This window comes from Saccostrea cucullata, unplaced genomic scaffold, assembly GCF_032062105.1.
Source record: "Saccostrea cucullata isolate Sc308-1 unplaced genomic scaffold, CSIRO_AGI_Scuc_v1 ctg157, whole genome shotgun sequence".
NCBI classification, from domain to species: domain Eukaryota; kingdom Metazoa; phylum Mollusca; class Bivalvia; order Ostreida; family Ostreidae; genus Saccostrea; species Saccostrea cuccullata.
The window spans coordinates 1,189,658-1,208,264 of record NW_026918429.1 but is presented as its reverse complement, the minus strand read 5'-3'; the positions used below and the strand labels follow the sequence as shown (position 1 = coordinate 1,208,264).

General features: G+C 34.6%; 2 protein-coding genes across 2 annotated transcripts in view; both read right to left on the bottom strand.

The window, feature by feature from the left end:
* Positions 1–334: 334 nt before the first annotated feature.
* On the bottom strand, positions 335–8,728 carry LOC134265447 (nucleolar protein 12-like). The gene is made up of 5 exons (XM_062747654.1): positions 8,587–8,728; positions 4,150–4,255; positions 3,656–3,841; positions 3,045–3,136; positions 335–501 (listed from the first exon to the last, which is right to left on the bottom strand). The coding sequence occupies exons 1-5, from the start codon at positions 8,661–8,663 to the stop codon at positions 351–353; spliced, it is 612 nt and encodes a 203-aa protein (XP_062603638.1). The 5' UTR covers positions 8,664–8,728; the 3' UTR covers positions 335–350.
* A 2,179-nt stretch (positions 8,729–10,907) lies between these two features.
* The window catches only part of LOC134265791 (rap guanine nucleotide exchange factor 6-like), a 46,096-nt gene continuing 38,396 nt past the window's right edge, over positions 10,908–18,607 (bottom strand). The window contains 8 exon segments of the mRNA XM_062748004.1: positions 10,908–12,966; positions 13,680–13,871; positions 14,622–14,720; positions 15,419–15,670; positions 16,045–16,293; positions 16,697–16,786; positions 18,311–18,459; positions 18,461–18,546. Of these exon segments, the coding sequence (XP_062603988.1) occupies positions 12,938–12,966; positions 13,680–13,871; positions 14,622–14,720; positions 15,419–15,670; positions 16,045–16,293; positions 16,697–16,786; positions 18,311–18,459; positions 18,461–18,546 (1,146 nt within the window). The 3' untranslated portion in view covers positions 10,908–12,937.

The window sequence follows — 18,607 nt, the reverse complement described above, 5'->3', positions numbered from 1 at the left end:
TCAGTGGTAAAATGCACTTTGGAGTGTACTCCATGTGGTACCTCCTCAGTCAAGGGAAGGCAATGACGTTCTGGCTGAAACGAGCTGCATTTCAGCATGGAGTTGATGGATACCTAGCCAGAAATATAGGGCAAATTAAACATGCTTATAAATGAATTGACTCCTATAGGGAAGTTATGTTCATTTCCCTTAGGTTTTAAACAAATTGTGAGGCAAACTGGCTGGATATAACAATTTACATTTATAATGAAGCAAAATTTCTATCCCTGGCACTTTGATAAAATTGTGTTTTACTGTACAGCAAAACATGGTAATAATGCTGTAGGTATTAAATGATAACAAAATATTTATTAATTTCTAGGTTTTATTTTCTTTTTCTGCCTTTTATAAGAAAATTTTTCTTTCCTCTTCTTCATTGACTTTTTGTCGTACTGCTTGGGATGGGTCTTCTGAAACCTTGTCTTCTTTGATGGATGAATGTGTGAGTCGATTTCTCCTTGTCTGCAAAATATAAAAGAAATATAAAGTACTAATAAGGTCTTAATCATCTTGGCTTCAGATATGAAATGCACAATGGACAATATTCTTCAACTGCTAGAGAAACATTCACCTACAACATACTTCTTTGAATTGAAGAAAATCACACCAAATTCTAATGGAAACCTAATACATGTATTGCCAAACATTAAACCTTCAGAGATACGAAGATCCATGCATTTCTTTTTGGTAAATAGGTTTGATTTTATTTTTTTTATTCAAGATAAAAAAAATTTATTTAACATTCATCGCAAATCCAAGGCTCCCCAACCTTGGCTGTAAACTTATTGTTCACCATATTCATATGATGGGGTAATAAAAAATTTTAAAAAGAAAAAAAAAAAACATTCATCGCAATCTGTTTGGAACGCTTTTACGGCTGAGAATCCCGTCTTGAAATTTGTAAATAAATTAAGCGACATTAATATTTGCAGTGGAATACGTTTTCAACATTAGGCCTTCATGATGTTCATATCTAAACTTTAACTACATACATATCGAAAATATTTTTAAAGAAAAACATGCGTGTATGTTATATCTTAGAGCTGAATTCGATCTTAAATTTATAGTTAAGATATTATAACGGCAAATCTTAAGTGACATGAAAAAAAAAATTAATTGTCCATGCTTGTTTTTCCCTGTGTATATAACAACCATGGTAACAGAAAGGGAAATAATTCAAACGAAATTAAGTTTCCCGATTTTAAAAAATAAAATATCACAGTGTATATTCATTATTTTAGTTTCATGTTCCTTTACATTCATTTTATAATAGATAAAGATAAGGTTAAGAAAAATAATCGCGTCAGTTTAATAAATGCAGTTTGTGTGTTAGCAAAAATATCTCTTTCATCGAAATTTTAACTCCTAATATGTTTCGTCGTTGTGACAGCTTTTCCTTTCAAAGTACATTTGAAATACTAGCCTACGGACTCGAAAAAAAAATTATAAGCTTGTATATTTTTTTTTAACTTTTAATGACAAATCCGAAAAGTAAGAACATGGTAACGACAATACCTGATTACTTGATTAATTATTCCTACTACATTTAGGAATGACACAAAATTCGACAGGGATTTCTGAAACAGTGGGTGCGCGAAATCGGGGCGTTGAACTATCACTTATATTCTAAAGCTAATGAATATTCCTTTACGGCTCAAAACGTTTCGTATATTAACTCTTCTTTATAAATAATTCCTTTCAAAAATAAATCTGTTCCATATATTAAAAGAATCGATTTATTTTACACCGAGCTTATGAACGATTTCATTGTATACACGTAAAACGTTAGATGACGTCATAGTGCTTTTTTGTTTTACTCGAAAAAGTTCCAATATTCAACAGCAAATATTTCTGTAACGGATGCTCGTACCTTTCAATGTCCAATAGAGAAGATGTAGGGAAAATTTCCTGCTTTTAGGATATGCATTCATTTTTTTTTTACTCATGTGCTGTAAGTGAGATACAGCCTACAGAAGATGGAGCAAAATCAATCATTTATGCGTAATTTTACTAACTTTCCGCAATTATATTCAATGTTCAATTCAAGTTTACAATAATTTCTTAACATCACATAGAAAAACTGATAATAGAAAAATTGTTGTGTTTCTTCTCTAGTTTCAGAAAATATCAACTGTTTTGTTGTATCCCAATTATTTACAAAATGCCAACAGTTAAATCACTGTGATGCTGAAAATGCGTCAAAAGGCGCACTTGGCCGTTAAGGGGTTAAAACATTAAACCTTCAGAGATACGAATTTGAAGCATAGAAATATTTAACTCAGCTACATGTTCTACAATGGCCTTGACCTATACACAGCAATATCCTAAGCCATAAGACCACTGAAACAAATTCAACATTTACTTAGTGAATGCAATCATAGAAAAAGTTGTTTCTCCTCTTCTTCCTTAGGTCTGGTCTTAGTGAATGAAAAGATGAAGTGTAAAAATCCATATCACAAAGTAAAATCACACAGCATTGTTAGGTGAATACACTGTATAAGCAGAAATTTTAGAGAGGAATTAAATTTGGCATTTTTAGCAAGGATGTTGAGATGGCTAAAATTCAATATCATTAAATGTTTTCACATTTATTCCTACATTGAAGGCTATGGTTATTGGTAATCTTTATACCATAACAAAATCACTAAAATTACTTTGCAAAAAATTATAAGGCAGTATCAGAAATCAGCATTCACAATCAAAGTTGTTTATCTAAATATTTCTTGTAAACTTGTAAGTGTCCACTATAAAGAAATTAGCAATCTAAATAAGGCAACATCCAGATAACCATCTTAATTGATCATACAATGTAATATAAATAATATACCATAACAACTGTGAAGGACTATTCTAAAAATAAAAGGAACTGTTTGACCAGTGTGCAAATTAAAACTCAAATGTCCACTGTTTTCAAAATCTAGTCAATAGAACTCTTTAAAGATAAAAGAAACAACCACAGAAGGAAAGGAATGAACTCGTAGGTTAGTAATATTTTTTTAATCTACCTCTTCTTAAGCCTCTTTAGAGATTTCTTCAGTTTCTCGTCACTGATTTTAACCATGCTGTCATCTTCAGTTTTCTCCTCTTCCTCATCAGCCTAAACAATATTTCCCATTTAAAACATGATTATCAACAGCCAATTCATGATTTAACAAATCTGATCTTCCCTAAAATGTAAAGAAGCTTTTAACCCTTTCAGCCAGGGGTACCCTGTACATGTAGTCTATATCAAGTTTGGCTGAAAAAGTGGTTCTGGAGAAGACAATGAAACTGTAAAAAAGTTAACAAAGACTGAAAAACTTTTATCAGAAAAGCTTAAGCCATTGACTCAGATGAGCAAATAACCAAAAAAAGTTTGAGTAAAACCTCTTTTCTGGAATAAATTTTATTATGAATTGAATTCACCTATACATTTTCAAGTGTCATATCTGTAGCCTTTTGATGAAAAATAATCATGAAATCTGTACAAAATTTGTGAAATTTAAATAAAGAAAGTTTTTTTGACATTTTTTTATCAGTTTTTATTGACTTTAAGCATAAATTTTAAAAAAAATTCTCTTTAACAGTGAATTCTTGCACTCCCGTAAATATACATGTATATATTGATAATGTTTACCCTGTTTACACCCAGTCTCAGTCCACTATGCCCTGCTAGATCTATTTCTGAGATGTCTGTTACAGTAACTGTGTGAGAAGGTAGATCCACCACTGAAGTCTCTACATCCTCAATATCATCCAGTTCTGGCACCTTGGACTTCCTCTTACCTGCATATTTCTGACTTTTCAACAACAACTCCTTCCTCTGTAAATCAATATAATAATACTATTAATAGTATTTAAAATGATTTGTCCAGTTATTTAGAAACGTCTCATTTTAGATAAAGAAATTTTAAAAATATATATATTGATATTCAACTCAGGAGCCCGTAATTCTACTCTTTCTAAAGATTAATGATTGAACAGTCAACACTGACTCATACTTCATAAGAGAGTTTTTACTCTATATCATATTGTAAAGTAATCATGCATAGATAAATAATACTGAACAATAGTTTTAAAAATCTCTTGGCTTTCCAGTGTACCTATCTAATTAATCATCATGTCCATTACCTGCTGTTTTAGAGCCTTTTTGTCTTCTTTTAATCTCTTTTCTCTTTCTTCTTTAGCATGCTGTTGTCTTTCTTTTTTCCTCTTCCGAAATCCAGTCAAATACTCTCTGTTTCATAAGAAAAAACTTATTAGTCATACATTCTACACCCAGGAGATTTCAACCTGTTCTTTTTTGATAGTCTATTATATTATTATTCTATTATACAGTATAACTCAGTTATAGCGAAGTCATTCCGAGGACTTTCATCTTTGTGGAGATTCTGCTTGGCAAGATATTTGGACTGACACCCACAGAATCTCTGGACAACCCAATTCATGTCTGGAAATTAATTAAGCCACAACTTCGGATGACTATAGCAAGAATTATTTACATACTAGGCAACACTGCCATTTGTTTCAAACTTTCAAACAGAATATAGGAACTTTTTTATGCAAGGAGAAAATAATTTCATCACAGGAGCCATGTTTTGAACAGAGATCTCATTGAATATTTCAGACTTGTCGAAATCCATCAGTCCTGTCGGCAAGGCTTGTAAAAATTTGTCTGGACCGATAACATTGAAGAAAGCGTCGGTCCAGATGACCGTTTGAAAAAAATTGAGCGTAATGCAAATTTAAATAAAGGTCGGGATCGGGATGCATAGTTAAAGGTCACAAACACAGAGAAAATGTCTGCGTACGCAGCATGCTGATGATATCTAAGTAAATTGGTTATAGCAAAGTCTTAAAACTTGTAATTTATGTCTATGTTAAAGACTCTCTATACCAAGAAAGGAAACTTGTTAGACTGAAGGCTATTGAAAATAATTAATCTGTGTGAAATGTTGATCACTTACAAGACTCTTGCTCAGGTGAGCTAAAATGTCCTGAAAACAAACTATACACCTATTCTCACATAATCCGTCCAAATGCGCTATTTGGATGATAAAGGACATTTTGGTGCTGTTATTCATATGACTTTATCAGCATCAAAATAAGGTACAAGTATCTGGTCTGACAAAAGTTTGACTGGTCTGACAGAACTTTTGACTTTGTCAGACCAAATGTCTGACAGTGATTAAAAAATTTCGACAAGTCTGATATTTTTATGTTGGAATTTACATGCCTAAATGGTAAGCAATGTAGAAATAATAGTGACATAGAGTCAAATAAACAACCAAATGACTAAACTGAAGCGGACGGCAGTGTCGCCCATGTGAATAATTCTTGCGATAGTCTGCCGAAGTTGGGACTTAATTTCCAGACATGAATTATTGAGGGTTGTCCAGAGATTCTGTGGGCGTCAGTCCAAATATCTAGCCCAGCAGAATCTCCACAGAGATTATGGGGACCTATGAAATTACTTCACTAATCACTATATATTATATCTGTATGAGGAATTTGTTAAATTTATATACCGTAAATCTGGAAATTTTTGCTGTATATAAAGTTTTAGCAAATTTGCAATTAATTGCATTTGCAAAAATATTTTCTTAAAAATAATTCAACAATAACAAAATATAAACAAAGTAGTGGTCATTCGCAAAATTTTGAAACGTAAAAATTAATCAACAGCATTTTGACCCAGATACGCAAAATAAAATCGATGTAAAAATTTCCAGATTTACGGAAGTAGGGATCCAAAATAACTTCGCCATTAGGGCTTTCACGGGTGCCCGAAATGACCTGGAACCGCAGAACAATTAATTCTGGCCGGGTTCGGTCCTGTTTTTCCGGAATACTGTTCGGTTTTGATTAGATAGAATGTTCTATCGTTAAAATGATATTGTCCTACGGACCCGGTTTAACGATAGAATTCGTTCTGTGTATTCGTAATGTAGCAAAAAGAACCACGGGTGATAACTCGCTTAGTGCATTTACTAGGAACAATCTAGAGAGTTCCGAATGTAAACATGGAGGTAATTTGAATCGAGAGAAAAACGTTGAGAAAATGAATTGGATTTTCGTATTTATTTGGATTATATTTTGGGATAAAAGGCAGAAGCAATCTCAAAAAGGTTTGTTTTAATTATTTTGGTAGTTATTCCCAGTGCAAATCATTTTATATTCTTCAAAATCGTTTCGGAGCGGATCCGCTCCGATTTGCTACATTGCAAGTATATGGGACGTATTCTAACTGTGGTGAGGGCTTGTACCGAGACACAGTTAGATCATTCTAACTAGGTTTTGATTAGTACATTGCCATTATAATGTGATTTAAATAATTTGGTACAATTGTTTTCTAGTCAGGAAACTACTTTAAACTAGTTATTATGTTGCTATTTCTTAGATTAAATGAAAATATTTTTTTTGTTGAATATAATTCAGATCATGAGCTTTTATTCCATTGCATACCCGAACTGAAGAACCCGAAACCAAACCTAAACAAGAGGCCCATGGGCCACATCGCTCACCTGAGAAGCTTTGACCATTCTGTTCTTTACCAGATTTCACCCTTGTTATACATAATGCATTCCCACCCTATCCCACTGATCATAATTTAGACATTTTGAAATCTACAATACCCCATGATCCTTCCATGGGCACATATGTTTCAGCTTTTTTGGCCCAGTGGTTCCTGAGAAGAAGATTTTCAAAGATTTTTCCTATATATTTCCATGTAAAACTTTGATTTCCTATAATGGCCCCGCCCTTCCCCCGGGGGTCATGATTCCTACAATTTCGAATTTACACTACCCCAGAATGCTTCCACATAAGCTTCACTTTTTCTGGCCCAGTGGTTCTTGAGAAGAAAATTTTCAAAGATTTTTCCTATATATTTCCATGTAAAACTTTGATTCCCCATTGTGGCCCCACCCTTCCCCCTGGGGTCATTATTTGAACAATTTAGAATCTACATTATACCAGGATGCTTCCACATAAGTTTCAGCTTTTCTGGCCCAGTGGTTCTTGAGAAAAAGATTTTCAAAGATTTTTCCTATATATTTCAATGTAAAAATTTGATTCCCCATTGTGGCCCCGTCCTTCCCCTGGGGGTCATGATTTGAACAATTTAGAATCTACACTATACCAGGATGCTTCCATATAAGTTTCAGCTTTTCTGGCCCAGTGGTTCTTGAGAAGAAGATTTTCAAAGATTTTTCCTATATATTTCTATGTAAAACTTTGATTCCCCATTGTGGCCCCACCCTTCCTCCAGGGGTTATTATTTGAACAATTTAGAATCTACGTTATACCAGGATGCTTCCACATAAGTTTCAGCTTTTCTGGCCCAGTGGTTCTTGAGAAGAAGATTTTCAAAGATTTTTCCTACATATTTCTATGTAAAACTTTGATTCCCCATTGTGGCCCCGCCCTTCCCCTGGGGGTCATGATTTGAACAATTTAGAATCTACACTATACCAGGATGCTTCCATATAAGTTTCAGCTTTTCTGGCCCAGTGGTTCTTGAGAAGAAGATTTTCAAAGATTTTTCCTATATATTTCTATATAAAACTTTGATTCCCCATTGTGGCCCCGCCGTTCCCCCAGGGGTCATGATTTAAACAATTTAAAATCTGCACTAACCCAGGATGCTTCCACGTAACTTTCAGCTTTACTGGCCCAGTGGTTCTTGAGAAGAAGATTTTTTAATGACCCCACCCTATTTTTGTCTTTTCTTGATTATCTCCCCTTGCGAGGGGATATGTCCCTTCATTTTAACAATTTAAATTCCCCTTCACCCAAGGATGCTTTGTACCAAGTTTGGTCAAAATTGGCCCAGTGGTTCTTGAGAAGAAGTCGAAAATGTGAAAAGTTTACAGACGGACAGACAGACGGACGGACGGACGGACGGACGGACAGACGGACAGACGTCCTTCGGCTCAGGTGAGCTAAAAAATTGGAACCGACCCAACCTGAAAAATTTTGGAACCATGACAGCCCTATTGGCTATATCCATAAATTTGCAATATCTGTGTTCGTACTAAACGAGTTTTACTGTGTTATATTTTTTATATTCAATATTTATACATTTGAGAGATTTTAACCGTGTCCACATGTACATTTTTCATACATACATAATTTACTCTTTTGTGTAAATGCAGTTCATTCAAATACACAATGTACTTAAAATTTATGATATATTGCACATTGAAGGTTTTCCTCTTAACAGCCTTGCTTTTTTTTTTTAGATTGTGACATATGCACATCATGGGATGTGAGGAATCTTGGATTTATTGAAGTATGAATTATTTTCTGTCAAGGGAGTGCATAGAAAAATTTACACAAACATTACATGGACAAAGACTAGAAATTTTGAAATCTGGCCAAAAAGAATAAAATTTGCATCCTGTTATTAGTAAATATGAGCAAGTGATTAGAGATTTACACAAACACATTTACACAATAAAATACGTTAACTGGCAGTAAGTGGCAGGCACGCTAAATCGTTTCCTCCAATCATCTGTTGAAATGATTGGGTCAGATTTTCAACCATCGATTCAAAATACCAATTACATTCTATTCTGTTCATTGAAGACAAGAATTTTCTTTGTTTTCCTATTCTTCTTGCTCCTTCGTTTAGCAATTTCCATGTTTCGTTCGAAGTTCCTCTAGTTGAGTTAAACTTCAATAAGTCGTTCAATCATTGTTTCGACCAAACATCAGTTTCATTTTACTAAAATTATAGAGACATTCTTAGAAAGAAATTCAAGGTATCAATAATATTTTACTTTTTTTTACCCAAGACAACGAGAATTATTTGTTATTCTTGCTCAATATAGAAATAAATTTTGATTTCGAATTTTATATAGGAGGCTGGACCCCCTCTTCTTTCCATTTTTCTTTTATCTGAGGTTGACACACTCGTTTCTTACAAAGACAAACGGGTTACATTATCGATTGCAAGTGAAGTAGTGCATAAAAGGATGGTGTGACCCAAGATATAAAAAAGAAAAAATTAGGAAAGGAGGGCCCAACTCCCAAGTACCTGTGGTCGGAACGGTAGGGGGGGGGGGGGGGGGCTAGTCCCCTTTTTTGTCAAGAGATAGACATAATGTATAGGCATTGAAATTGGGACTTGTCTTTTTTGTTGTTGTTGATTTATCCCCCCTTTTCACTTTGCTGAATTAAATACCCCCCCCCCCCCTTAAAGATGCCAAAAAATCCCTTGTCGTTCCCCTGTCAGTCCCTGACATTTTCCTGTCACTCCCTGACTTTCCCCTACAATCCCCTGTCGTTATCCTTGTCTACCCTGTCCACTCCCTTTCTACCCTGTCTACTCCCTGTCGTTCCCTGACATTCTCCGATCTTGTTGAAACTGCCTAGTCTGACTTCCCCCGTCTTCCCTGACAATTATTTTGGCAAAGGAAAGGAGTTTAAGATATATTCTTGTTGCAAATTGAGAGTGAAAAATGCTATAGTCTGGAAAACTCTCAAGGTTTTTTTTTAATATAATAGACTTAGTAATAATTGAAAAGTATGCAATTATCAGGTACATGTACATTTGTATCAAATTAAGGATGCAAAATGTCCCATTTTTGAGTACAAGCACTAGAATTTCCAGAAGTGTATTACACATCTTTATTAGTGATCTATCATGATGTAATAACATAAATTTTTTATACTAGTATATTAAAAATATTTAAGTAAATAAAAGAACTACAAATAATACATGTACCATATATATTTTAAAAGTATTAAAGACAGTTTTGTGAATGCAACCAAGAGGTTGTTTATAATATATATTTGTTTATCATTCTTGATCGAATCAGTTGTGTTATTGGCAAAACAGCTATAATATCATATAGCTAATATTACATGTAACATTACAAGTACAGATAACTTCTACCCAAAGAAATACTAATAGGTAATACCAATATTATTATTAGTACTATAAACATAGGTAATCAGAGCTCACCTCAACGAATGTTTGTCTTTAAGCAAGGCCAAGTCCCACATTAAACTAATAATCTAGAAGTGTACATTCCAAAATAACTCTGGAAAATCTAGATGCAATCCTGATAGAGTGCATCCCTAGATGTATCATCCATGCAAGTTTGGTCAACATAGGGCTTATAGTTACTTAAGAATGAACCTGCTCCAAAAAATTAAACCTGTTCATTCATCCGGAAAATGTAGGTTAGATCCAGCATCTGAAACAGGGTTGGTAGTATGCATCCTTGGATGTATCACCCATGCTAGTTTGGTCAACATGTAGTTAAAGTAACGTACTCCAAAAACATTAACCTGGTACAGTGTAATTCCTTACCTGAAATTGCAGCATCTGAAACTTTGACTGGTACAATGAAACATATCAGAAGCATCTTGCATGCATATCTGATCAATATAGGGCAAAGAAGTACCAGGTACTTAAAGAGAAAACCGCTCTAAAAACCTTCACCTGGGACGCTGACACCAAGGGTATCACAAAAGCTCCCCCCAACTTCATTGAGGTAAGCTAAAAATTACAGCAAACGGCTTCATACAAAGGGCCTGTCTCCAAGAACAAGATGGATTCAGGGGGTATCTGGACAGGAAAGGAAATTGTAAAATAATTCCATGTTACTGTAAATGTATTATATTTAGCCTGTACGATATTTGGCGGAAATTGGTTTTTAAACAAGTTAGCGTCAATCTGATTTAGCACATCTTAATGTTCTTCTTTATATATATATGTGCGAGATATTTAGCGTTGTACTTGAATTACTGAAAATTGCTTTCCGCCAAAAACGCTAAAAAGAATACACAGCCAAATGTAATACTTTTACAGTATGTTCTCCATATGTATATATTCAAAACTGAAGTAATGAATGTAACATCAAATAAAGCTTGAGATGTATGGTTTTAATAATTTTATTTATTTTCTTGGTAATAAGTAAATTATATACAGGATGCATGATAAAATTAATATTTTGTGACTTCGTTGTTAATACTATTTTACTGTACATCATCATTGACAAAATCTCTTTACAAGTTATCTCATTGTTCCCTGAATTCAACTAGACTTGGTTAAAATTTGTGTATATTTGACAAAGCATATTTTAGATTGGTTACAGTCTTAAAAGACATACTTGCAACTTAACATTCTCAGTAGAGATATTTTAAATACTTATCTAAATTTCATTTTTAATAGAACAGTATTTTCACAAAAGCCAAAAATTGACATTGGGTCATGAAAAAGAAAAAAATTAATGTCATTGTTTCTTAAAAGAAAAAATAATAAATTGTCCCTGTATGTTTTAAACAAAACAATTTATATGTCACATCAGTTATAAGACTATATTGGGACACTCTGGTCCCTTGGCAAAGATTTGGCAGTGTCAGACATGTTAGCTATAAATTTACATAATACTGAATTACATATTACTCTGTCTAGTACCTGGAATAAAACAAATTTTTTTTACTAAAACAGTTTCCTATTAGATTCTTATTTTCTATAGTTCTCCAAATGATGCATATAAATCACATTTAGTATTACATAAAAAGACATTAAATTATCCATAGAAACATCCATAAAAACAAATTTTAGCAGCCATAATTCTTATAGGCACAAAAATAAATGCCTAAATATATTTCTTTTAAAAAAGAAATAATTTTTATCGAATAATGATCAACTTAAATAGTTTTTTTTTTTTTTTTCAAAAAATACTTTTATGATAGATTAGCATGTTATAAACTAATTTTAGTCCCTCCCACTCCCAAAACCAAAACAAATTATAAGTAAGGCTAAGGTTTCTCATTCTTCTGTTCACCAATATAATTTTTTTTCTGAATGTTTAAAATTTCAAAATTTTCTAACTAAGGTAAATAGTCCATCTTAGGTAGAGTTATCTTTCTTATTAGAAAGTTGATGAACCTTTAAAATTTAATAGGAATTGAATTGCAGAAAAGCCATTTCAGAATAATAACATACATTATCTATCCAGCAGTTTTTGTAACATTTATAAGATTTAATTGCTTGTTTTGTGGTTGTTGCTTTCTCTGGTTTCAGAACTTATATTAAGCACATACAGAGCATATGTCAGATGTTGACAATTTCATAGAAATTTTACACATAAGTATGAACTGATAAGATTTTAAAAATTTAGAAATCTTAATTAAAATAAACATGGTTTTAATAATGTTTTTCATCATTTTTTACCTATGTATTAAAATTTTGTGGGATGAGATGTGTACATTATAGATAATCTGAAATTAAAATAAAACAGGTTTATACATCCAATAAATTAAACATGAATAAACTTTTACTTTGAATGAAAATATATTATAATGATAAAATTAAAACAATTCAATATGGTTCTTGCCATTTTTAAACAAAATGAGTAAAATGATGACTGAATCTTTGGTATACAAATACATATATGAATAATTCTGGAGTCCAATTCCTTGGAAAATAAGGAAGCTCTTTCTTTGATGTAATGGCACAGTTCACACTATGATCATGGTATAGCACTATAACTGTATGTAGGAAGTACCATCATCAAACGTCCCTTGGTCTGAACACATATACACAGAGCAGCGCGTGGCTGGATGATTTCAGATCAGTTTACACGAAGACAGATCCTCGTCAGATTAATACTGCCACTAATACACATGCATCGCATCGCATTGCCTATTTTGTGTCAAATTGCACTAGTGTTTGCACAAGAATTTAACTTGCACCAACAATTTTCCCCTAAGTTATAGAGGATTATAGGTTTTTTTGACTATCACAGATGAGCAGGAAGAATTGCACTTTAAATGGGGCCACGCCCCTTCCTGTTTGTACACACCCCTTCCTGTCAGTTATGACTGACAGACATACGGGGATGCTGTAGACCCTTCCCAGGCCTGGAGAACAGTTCTAGCTTACTGAAGGAAAGCCTCCTCAAACTGCCGACACCTGTTCCTCTTCTTCTACAAGAAAATGAAAAGAATCCTGAGTAACAAGTTCTACTTCATTTATATTTCATTTAATTAATATTAAAATTTCCATCACCTAAACAATTCAAAATGGGAATATATATCAGTTCAATAATCAATGCTTAAAGAGATTATTGTTAATGAGCCTATCTGGATAATTGTCACCATGTCAATTCTTGTCTGTATGAATTGCAGTCTGTAAATGTGATATAATAGTATTTTGTACAATTGGATATACACTGTATTGAATATATAGTTTATATACAGGATTTATAATGTCATATTTTATTATACTAGTTGATACATATCAGGATTATTGTTTTTGAAACATAATATGGCTGATGTGAAACTTGAATTATGTTTTCTAAATACAGTGATACAGGTATGAGTTGCTGATGTTAGAATCCAATTATAACTCTTCAACTTTCTTCTGAAATTTTAAAACAATTCATGCTAACAAAGGACAAAAAGGAAACTAGTCCAAACAAAAACATGGAGAACAACACTGTATAAAGTAAGACATGTTACCAAAACAAGAGGAGGGCAAGCAAAAAATGTTAACAAATGATTTCAGTTTTCAAAATTAAACTCATTATACTGTCTGACAGTGAATTCTAGCTGTGTTGAAACCATAAAACAAGATATGATTCCCTTGTTCTGACAAAGTTTTGGCATCCACTGAGGGGAATATGGGAATGTTAACCTACCCTCATCAGAGACTTGGTAATAAGGTGCCTGCCCATTGCAGTATCCTAACACCCCTTCATGTGAATGAGATCGGTCCATCTGCCAATATTGCTTCTGGCGAGCTAGTTGGGCCATGTGGGTAGCAGATTGGTAGTCAGGCAGGGGCGGTCGGCGGACTTTAGTGTACGTTTGATGGATAATATGGCTATAGGCTGTCGAGGAAGGCAGAAGGATAAATGACTTTTGTATGAGCATTCAAGATTTCCATATAAGAGTATTTACAAGCAAGAATATTTATTTCAGAGTATCATATGAATACATGCCTATAGTATAATTCATATCAAAGAACAATTTTTTTTACTTTCATTTCAGAGAGTTGTATATTTTTTTATCAATTATTTTTAATGTCAAGTAATATGAAATCGATTTTCATTCAGGAAAGAAGTTGAAATATTAAGACAGAAAAAGAGAATCAGTCACACACTACTGCATTTCAGACACAGCTGACAAGAAAATCAAGAGTTTGAAGAACCCAACTTTATCTTTAATTCTAAAAAACCCCAAAGCCCTTTTTAAGCTTTACAATGTTATAAACCTTTGCGAGAAGATAAAGTTGGGTCCAGTGTTGATCTAATGTGTTAAAATATAGAAATAGCAGCTAAGAGCCTGAGATTAATACAAGCATTGATGACGTGCAGAACTATGTACAGTGTGGGATGAACATGATGTTCTCATGCGATATTGATACACCTGGCTCATCAGTTCAATTTTTTTCTCCTACCAAGGGATACTATTTCATCTATTTACTCACTAAGTGGGGATTGAAATCAATATCATATCCGATGAAATGGACATGAGAGTAAATAATTTCTGTGGATGAACTGGATGAATTTCTAATTAGAATTGCATGTGTTATACACCGTGATTAGAACTGGTTTTAATACACGACACACTTATCTCACCTGGTGAATTTTGCATGACAACATTATAGGGCGGTAATGGTGGTCTCGCCCTAGCCTGGGGAAGAGGTGGAGTACTATGTTGATGTAGGAAGGGCGGTGCTGCAAGAGAATACATACATCAAACATAGGGGCCAGAGATCAAAGTCAGCCATAGAAACTACGCCACAGTAGCAGATCAGTAGCCAAGCAGAGAGAGAGGGGAACGATAGAGTGTGCTATACACTACACATATACAGTGGAGTTGGAGAGATATAGGTCGGTGAAGTTGATGCCCAAAAATAAAAATGCTGGTTTTGTAATGAGTTTTCATTTTCCTTTTTAATATATTGCAGATTTTAGCTTTCCCAGATGAGTTTTTCGTCAAATTTTCATTTTGTTTATAATAAATTGAAACCATTTATTAACAAAATAAGTATTGTCGGGAGAAAGAACACAAATACACCACCACCAACACACAGCTATCTAACACAACAGGAGTAAATCAAACAATCTAAACAGATAATGTTCATCACATTACATTGATAGGGAACAAGTGCTACTTGGACCAAAGAGGCTTTCGAGCTGAGAAAACAGACCCTTTTCTTTATAATTCTCATCTGTATTATTTTCTTTCCACACAATCATTAATGCCATATTACTATTAATACATTATCCCATCCCACATACTATATGACTTTAAATTTCACCTCATGCAGTTTGCAACCCTATTAGAATTTGTTTAAAATTATTCCCTCACATATGAGCCCCATACTAAGAAATGCCAAGCTAAAATTAGCCACCAAGCTGTAGATACTGACCGGTCTGGGGGCCGTGACGTCGGTAATGTGGGGGCGGGGAGTGGGTAGAGGAGGAGCTGTTGTTGGACCCCACGGAATTGGTGCTCTGAGTGTCGTAGCTGGTGGAGATCATGCTGTGGCGGGCAGAATCAGGTGACTCATGCTGATTGTGAGACAGCCGAGCGTACTGCGGATGAGAACCATGGCTGGTCTGTGTGTTGTCTGTGGAACTCGACTCGTTTGACGTCAACGATGTCTGGGAAGTTTGAGACCCTAAACAATCAGAAAAAAAATTAAGTTTGAGCTTGCACAAATGTTCAAATAAGGTAAAATCATTGGATATCATATACATGTACAAAGGGTCAAACCAAAAAGAAGTGTTTCAAATATGTGTATTTAAATCAAGCAGCCATATATTCCATACTTCAGGATATTGTGGTTTTCTGGAAGAGTGTTTGTTCAAACTTATAACGAGGAGCATGCAAAGAAAATACAAAGGGAAGGCTTGTAACATAAAAAGTACTGCATTCATAAGAAATAACAAGACAAAAGGTAACTAAATGATGATTGTTAAAACAAAAATAAACTCCATCACCTCATTTTGTTTTCTAACACAACTAAATTAGAAGGACGTGGTGCTATCTTACCAGTTCGTTTGGGTCTGCGGTAAGCTATATTACTAAGACTGACGACAGATGAACTCTCGGGTGACAGATGAACTGGATGGGACCTTAAGGCAGCAGAATGACGGGGCGATGTGGGTGGTCGTCGCCCTGAGCTATGGGACGGACTGCTTACCCCTGACGGAGCAGGGGGGAGGGGGTAATGGGATTTATGAGGTTTAACAGACGCAGACAATCCCATCAATTTCTGGATTGCCTGTGGAGATTCAGCACCTAACGGCAAAAGAAATACACCTCAAGATTCATGCAGAAGAGTTTTTATATTGCATAGGGAAAGCGTTAGTGATGATGTTATTGTAATGAAAACATAACAAACTAAAACGATACAATAGACAAACAAAGAAAACCTGGGAAAAAGCTAAAAATGTTACAAGAATTGATATAAAACAAGCTAATCAAATATATTACTTAGTTAAACAGACATATTGAAATCATTAAATATGCATTACAATTATAGGAGACAAAAGTTTATAATTTCATATCAAAGTAAAAAAAGAAAGAAAGAAAAAAATCAAAGACAGTTAGACATAATTAAAATAAAAAAAAAAGATTTTTTGTGTGAAAATTCTGAAATCATCTTGTGGGAGACTAAATAAGAGAATGATCCAGTTCTTACCAAATTTTGGACCTGTTGGTACAGTAGTTTTTTCGTCCTTGGTTGTAATGGTAACATTAGGAACACTTGGACTATGTTCAGTTCTCTTTGCTGTAAGCATAAAATATTAATTTATTACATATTTAAAGTCCATCAGTAAAAAATCTCACATCCTTGATTGTTGTGTTTAACCCCTTACAAGGCATATACACATTTCTATGCATGTAGCGTGAAAAACATGTATAAAACAAATATTCACAAATTTGTTAATATGTGCATCCAAAGCAAGTCTGATATAGTTTCCATCCCTAGATGCATCATCCATGCAAGTTTGGTTCAGGTAGGTCTTATAGTTACTTGGGAATGAAAATGTAGGTCAGATCCAGCATCCGAAGCAAGTTTGTAGTGTCCATCCCTACATAGTTACACCTTTCATCCATGCAAGTTTGGTTCAGGTAGGTCTTATAGTTACTTGGGAATGAAAATGTAGGTCAGATCCAGCATCCGAAGCAAGTCTGGTAGTGTACATCCCTAGATGCATCATCCATGCAAGTTTGGTTCGGGTAGGGCTTATAGTTACTTGGGAATGAAAATGTAGGTCGTGGTGTCCAGATGCATCATCCTTGCAAGTTTGGTTCGGGTATGTTACTTGGCAATGAAAATGTAGGTCAGATCCAGCATCTGAAGCAAGTCTGTTAGTGTCCATCCCTAGATGCATCATCAATTCAAGTTTGGTTAGGGTAGGGCTTATAGTTACTTGGGATGAAAAGAAAAGTGCATCAAAAAGCTTCAGGATGGTGACAGTCATATAAAACTTGTGATAGCAACTTCTGCCCTTGGAATGGGCATAGATATTGTGAACTGGGGAATGAAAATGTAGGTCAGATCAAGCATCCGAAGCAAGTCTGGTAGTGTCCATCCCTAGATGCATCATCTATGCAAGTTTGGTCTGGGTAGGGCTTATAGTTCCTTGGGAATGGACCTGCTCCAAAAACTTTAACCTAGTCACTCATCTTATAGGTCAGATCCAGCATCCGAGCAAGTCTGGTAGTGTCCATTCACAGAGTCATCCATGCACCTTATAGTTCCTTGGCAATGGACGTGCTCCAAAAACTTTAACCTGGTCACTCATCTGAAAAATGTAGGTCAGATCCAGCATCCGAAGCAAGTCTGGTAGTGTTCATCCCTAGACGCATCATCCATGCAAGTTTGGTTCAGGTAGGGCTTATAATTACTTGGGAACCTGCTCCAAAAACTTGAACCTGGTCACTCATCTTGGGAATGGACCTGCTCCAAAAACTTTAACCTGGTCACTCATCTGGAAAATGTAATTCAGATCCAGCATCTGTGTCCATCCCTAAATGCATCATCCATGCAAGTTTGGTCTGGGTAGAGCTTATAGTTACTTTGTGGACGTGCTCCAAAAACTTTAACATGGTCACTAATCTAGAAAATGTAGAAAAAAAGTTGGTATACATCCCTATGCATCAATGCAAGTTTGGTTCATTAGTCATTAAATGGACTTGCTCCTAAAACTAACTTTTTTCACAAAAATCCTTGATTGTTAATCACTAGCTTCGTCGTTAATCAGTTTATATGTGTTCCTCCTCCCTAACGCACTCCCTTCTTACACACCTTTGTTCTCGGGCGGCTCACACTGGTAGGACATTTCCCGTAGTTTGTCCTCGTCGTAGATGACCTTCATGTTACTGAGGTACGACTTCACGCGCCTCACCATCTGGGCCTCTTCATACATTTTCTTAGCATTGGGGAGAGTAGACCCTATTCTTCACTCTCTTCATGGTCGCCATTCCCATGATCCAAGAACTCTCATACATACTTTGTGTGCCAAGGAACATCGTATTTACATCCTGAGAAAAAAGTTTATTTATTCAATGACGATGTCATAACTTCTAAATAACTTTTTTCACA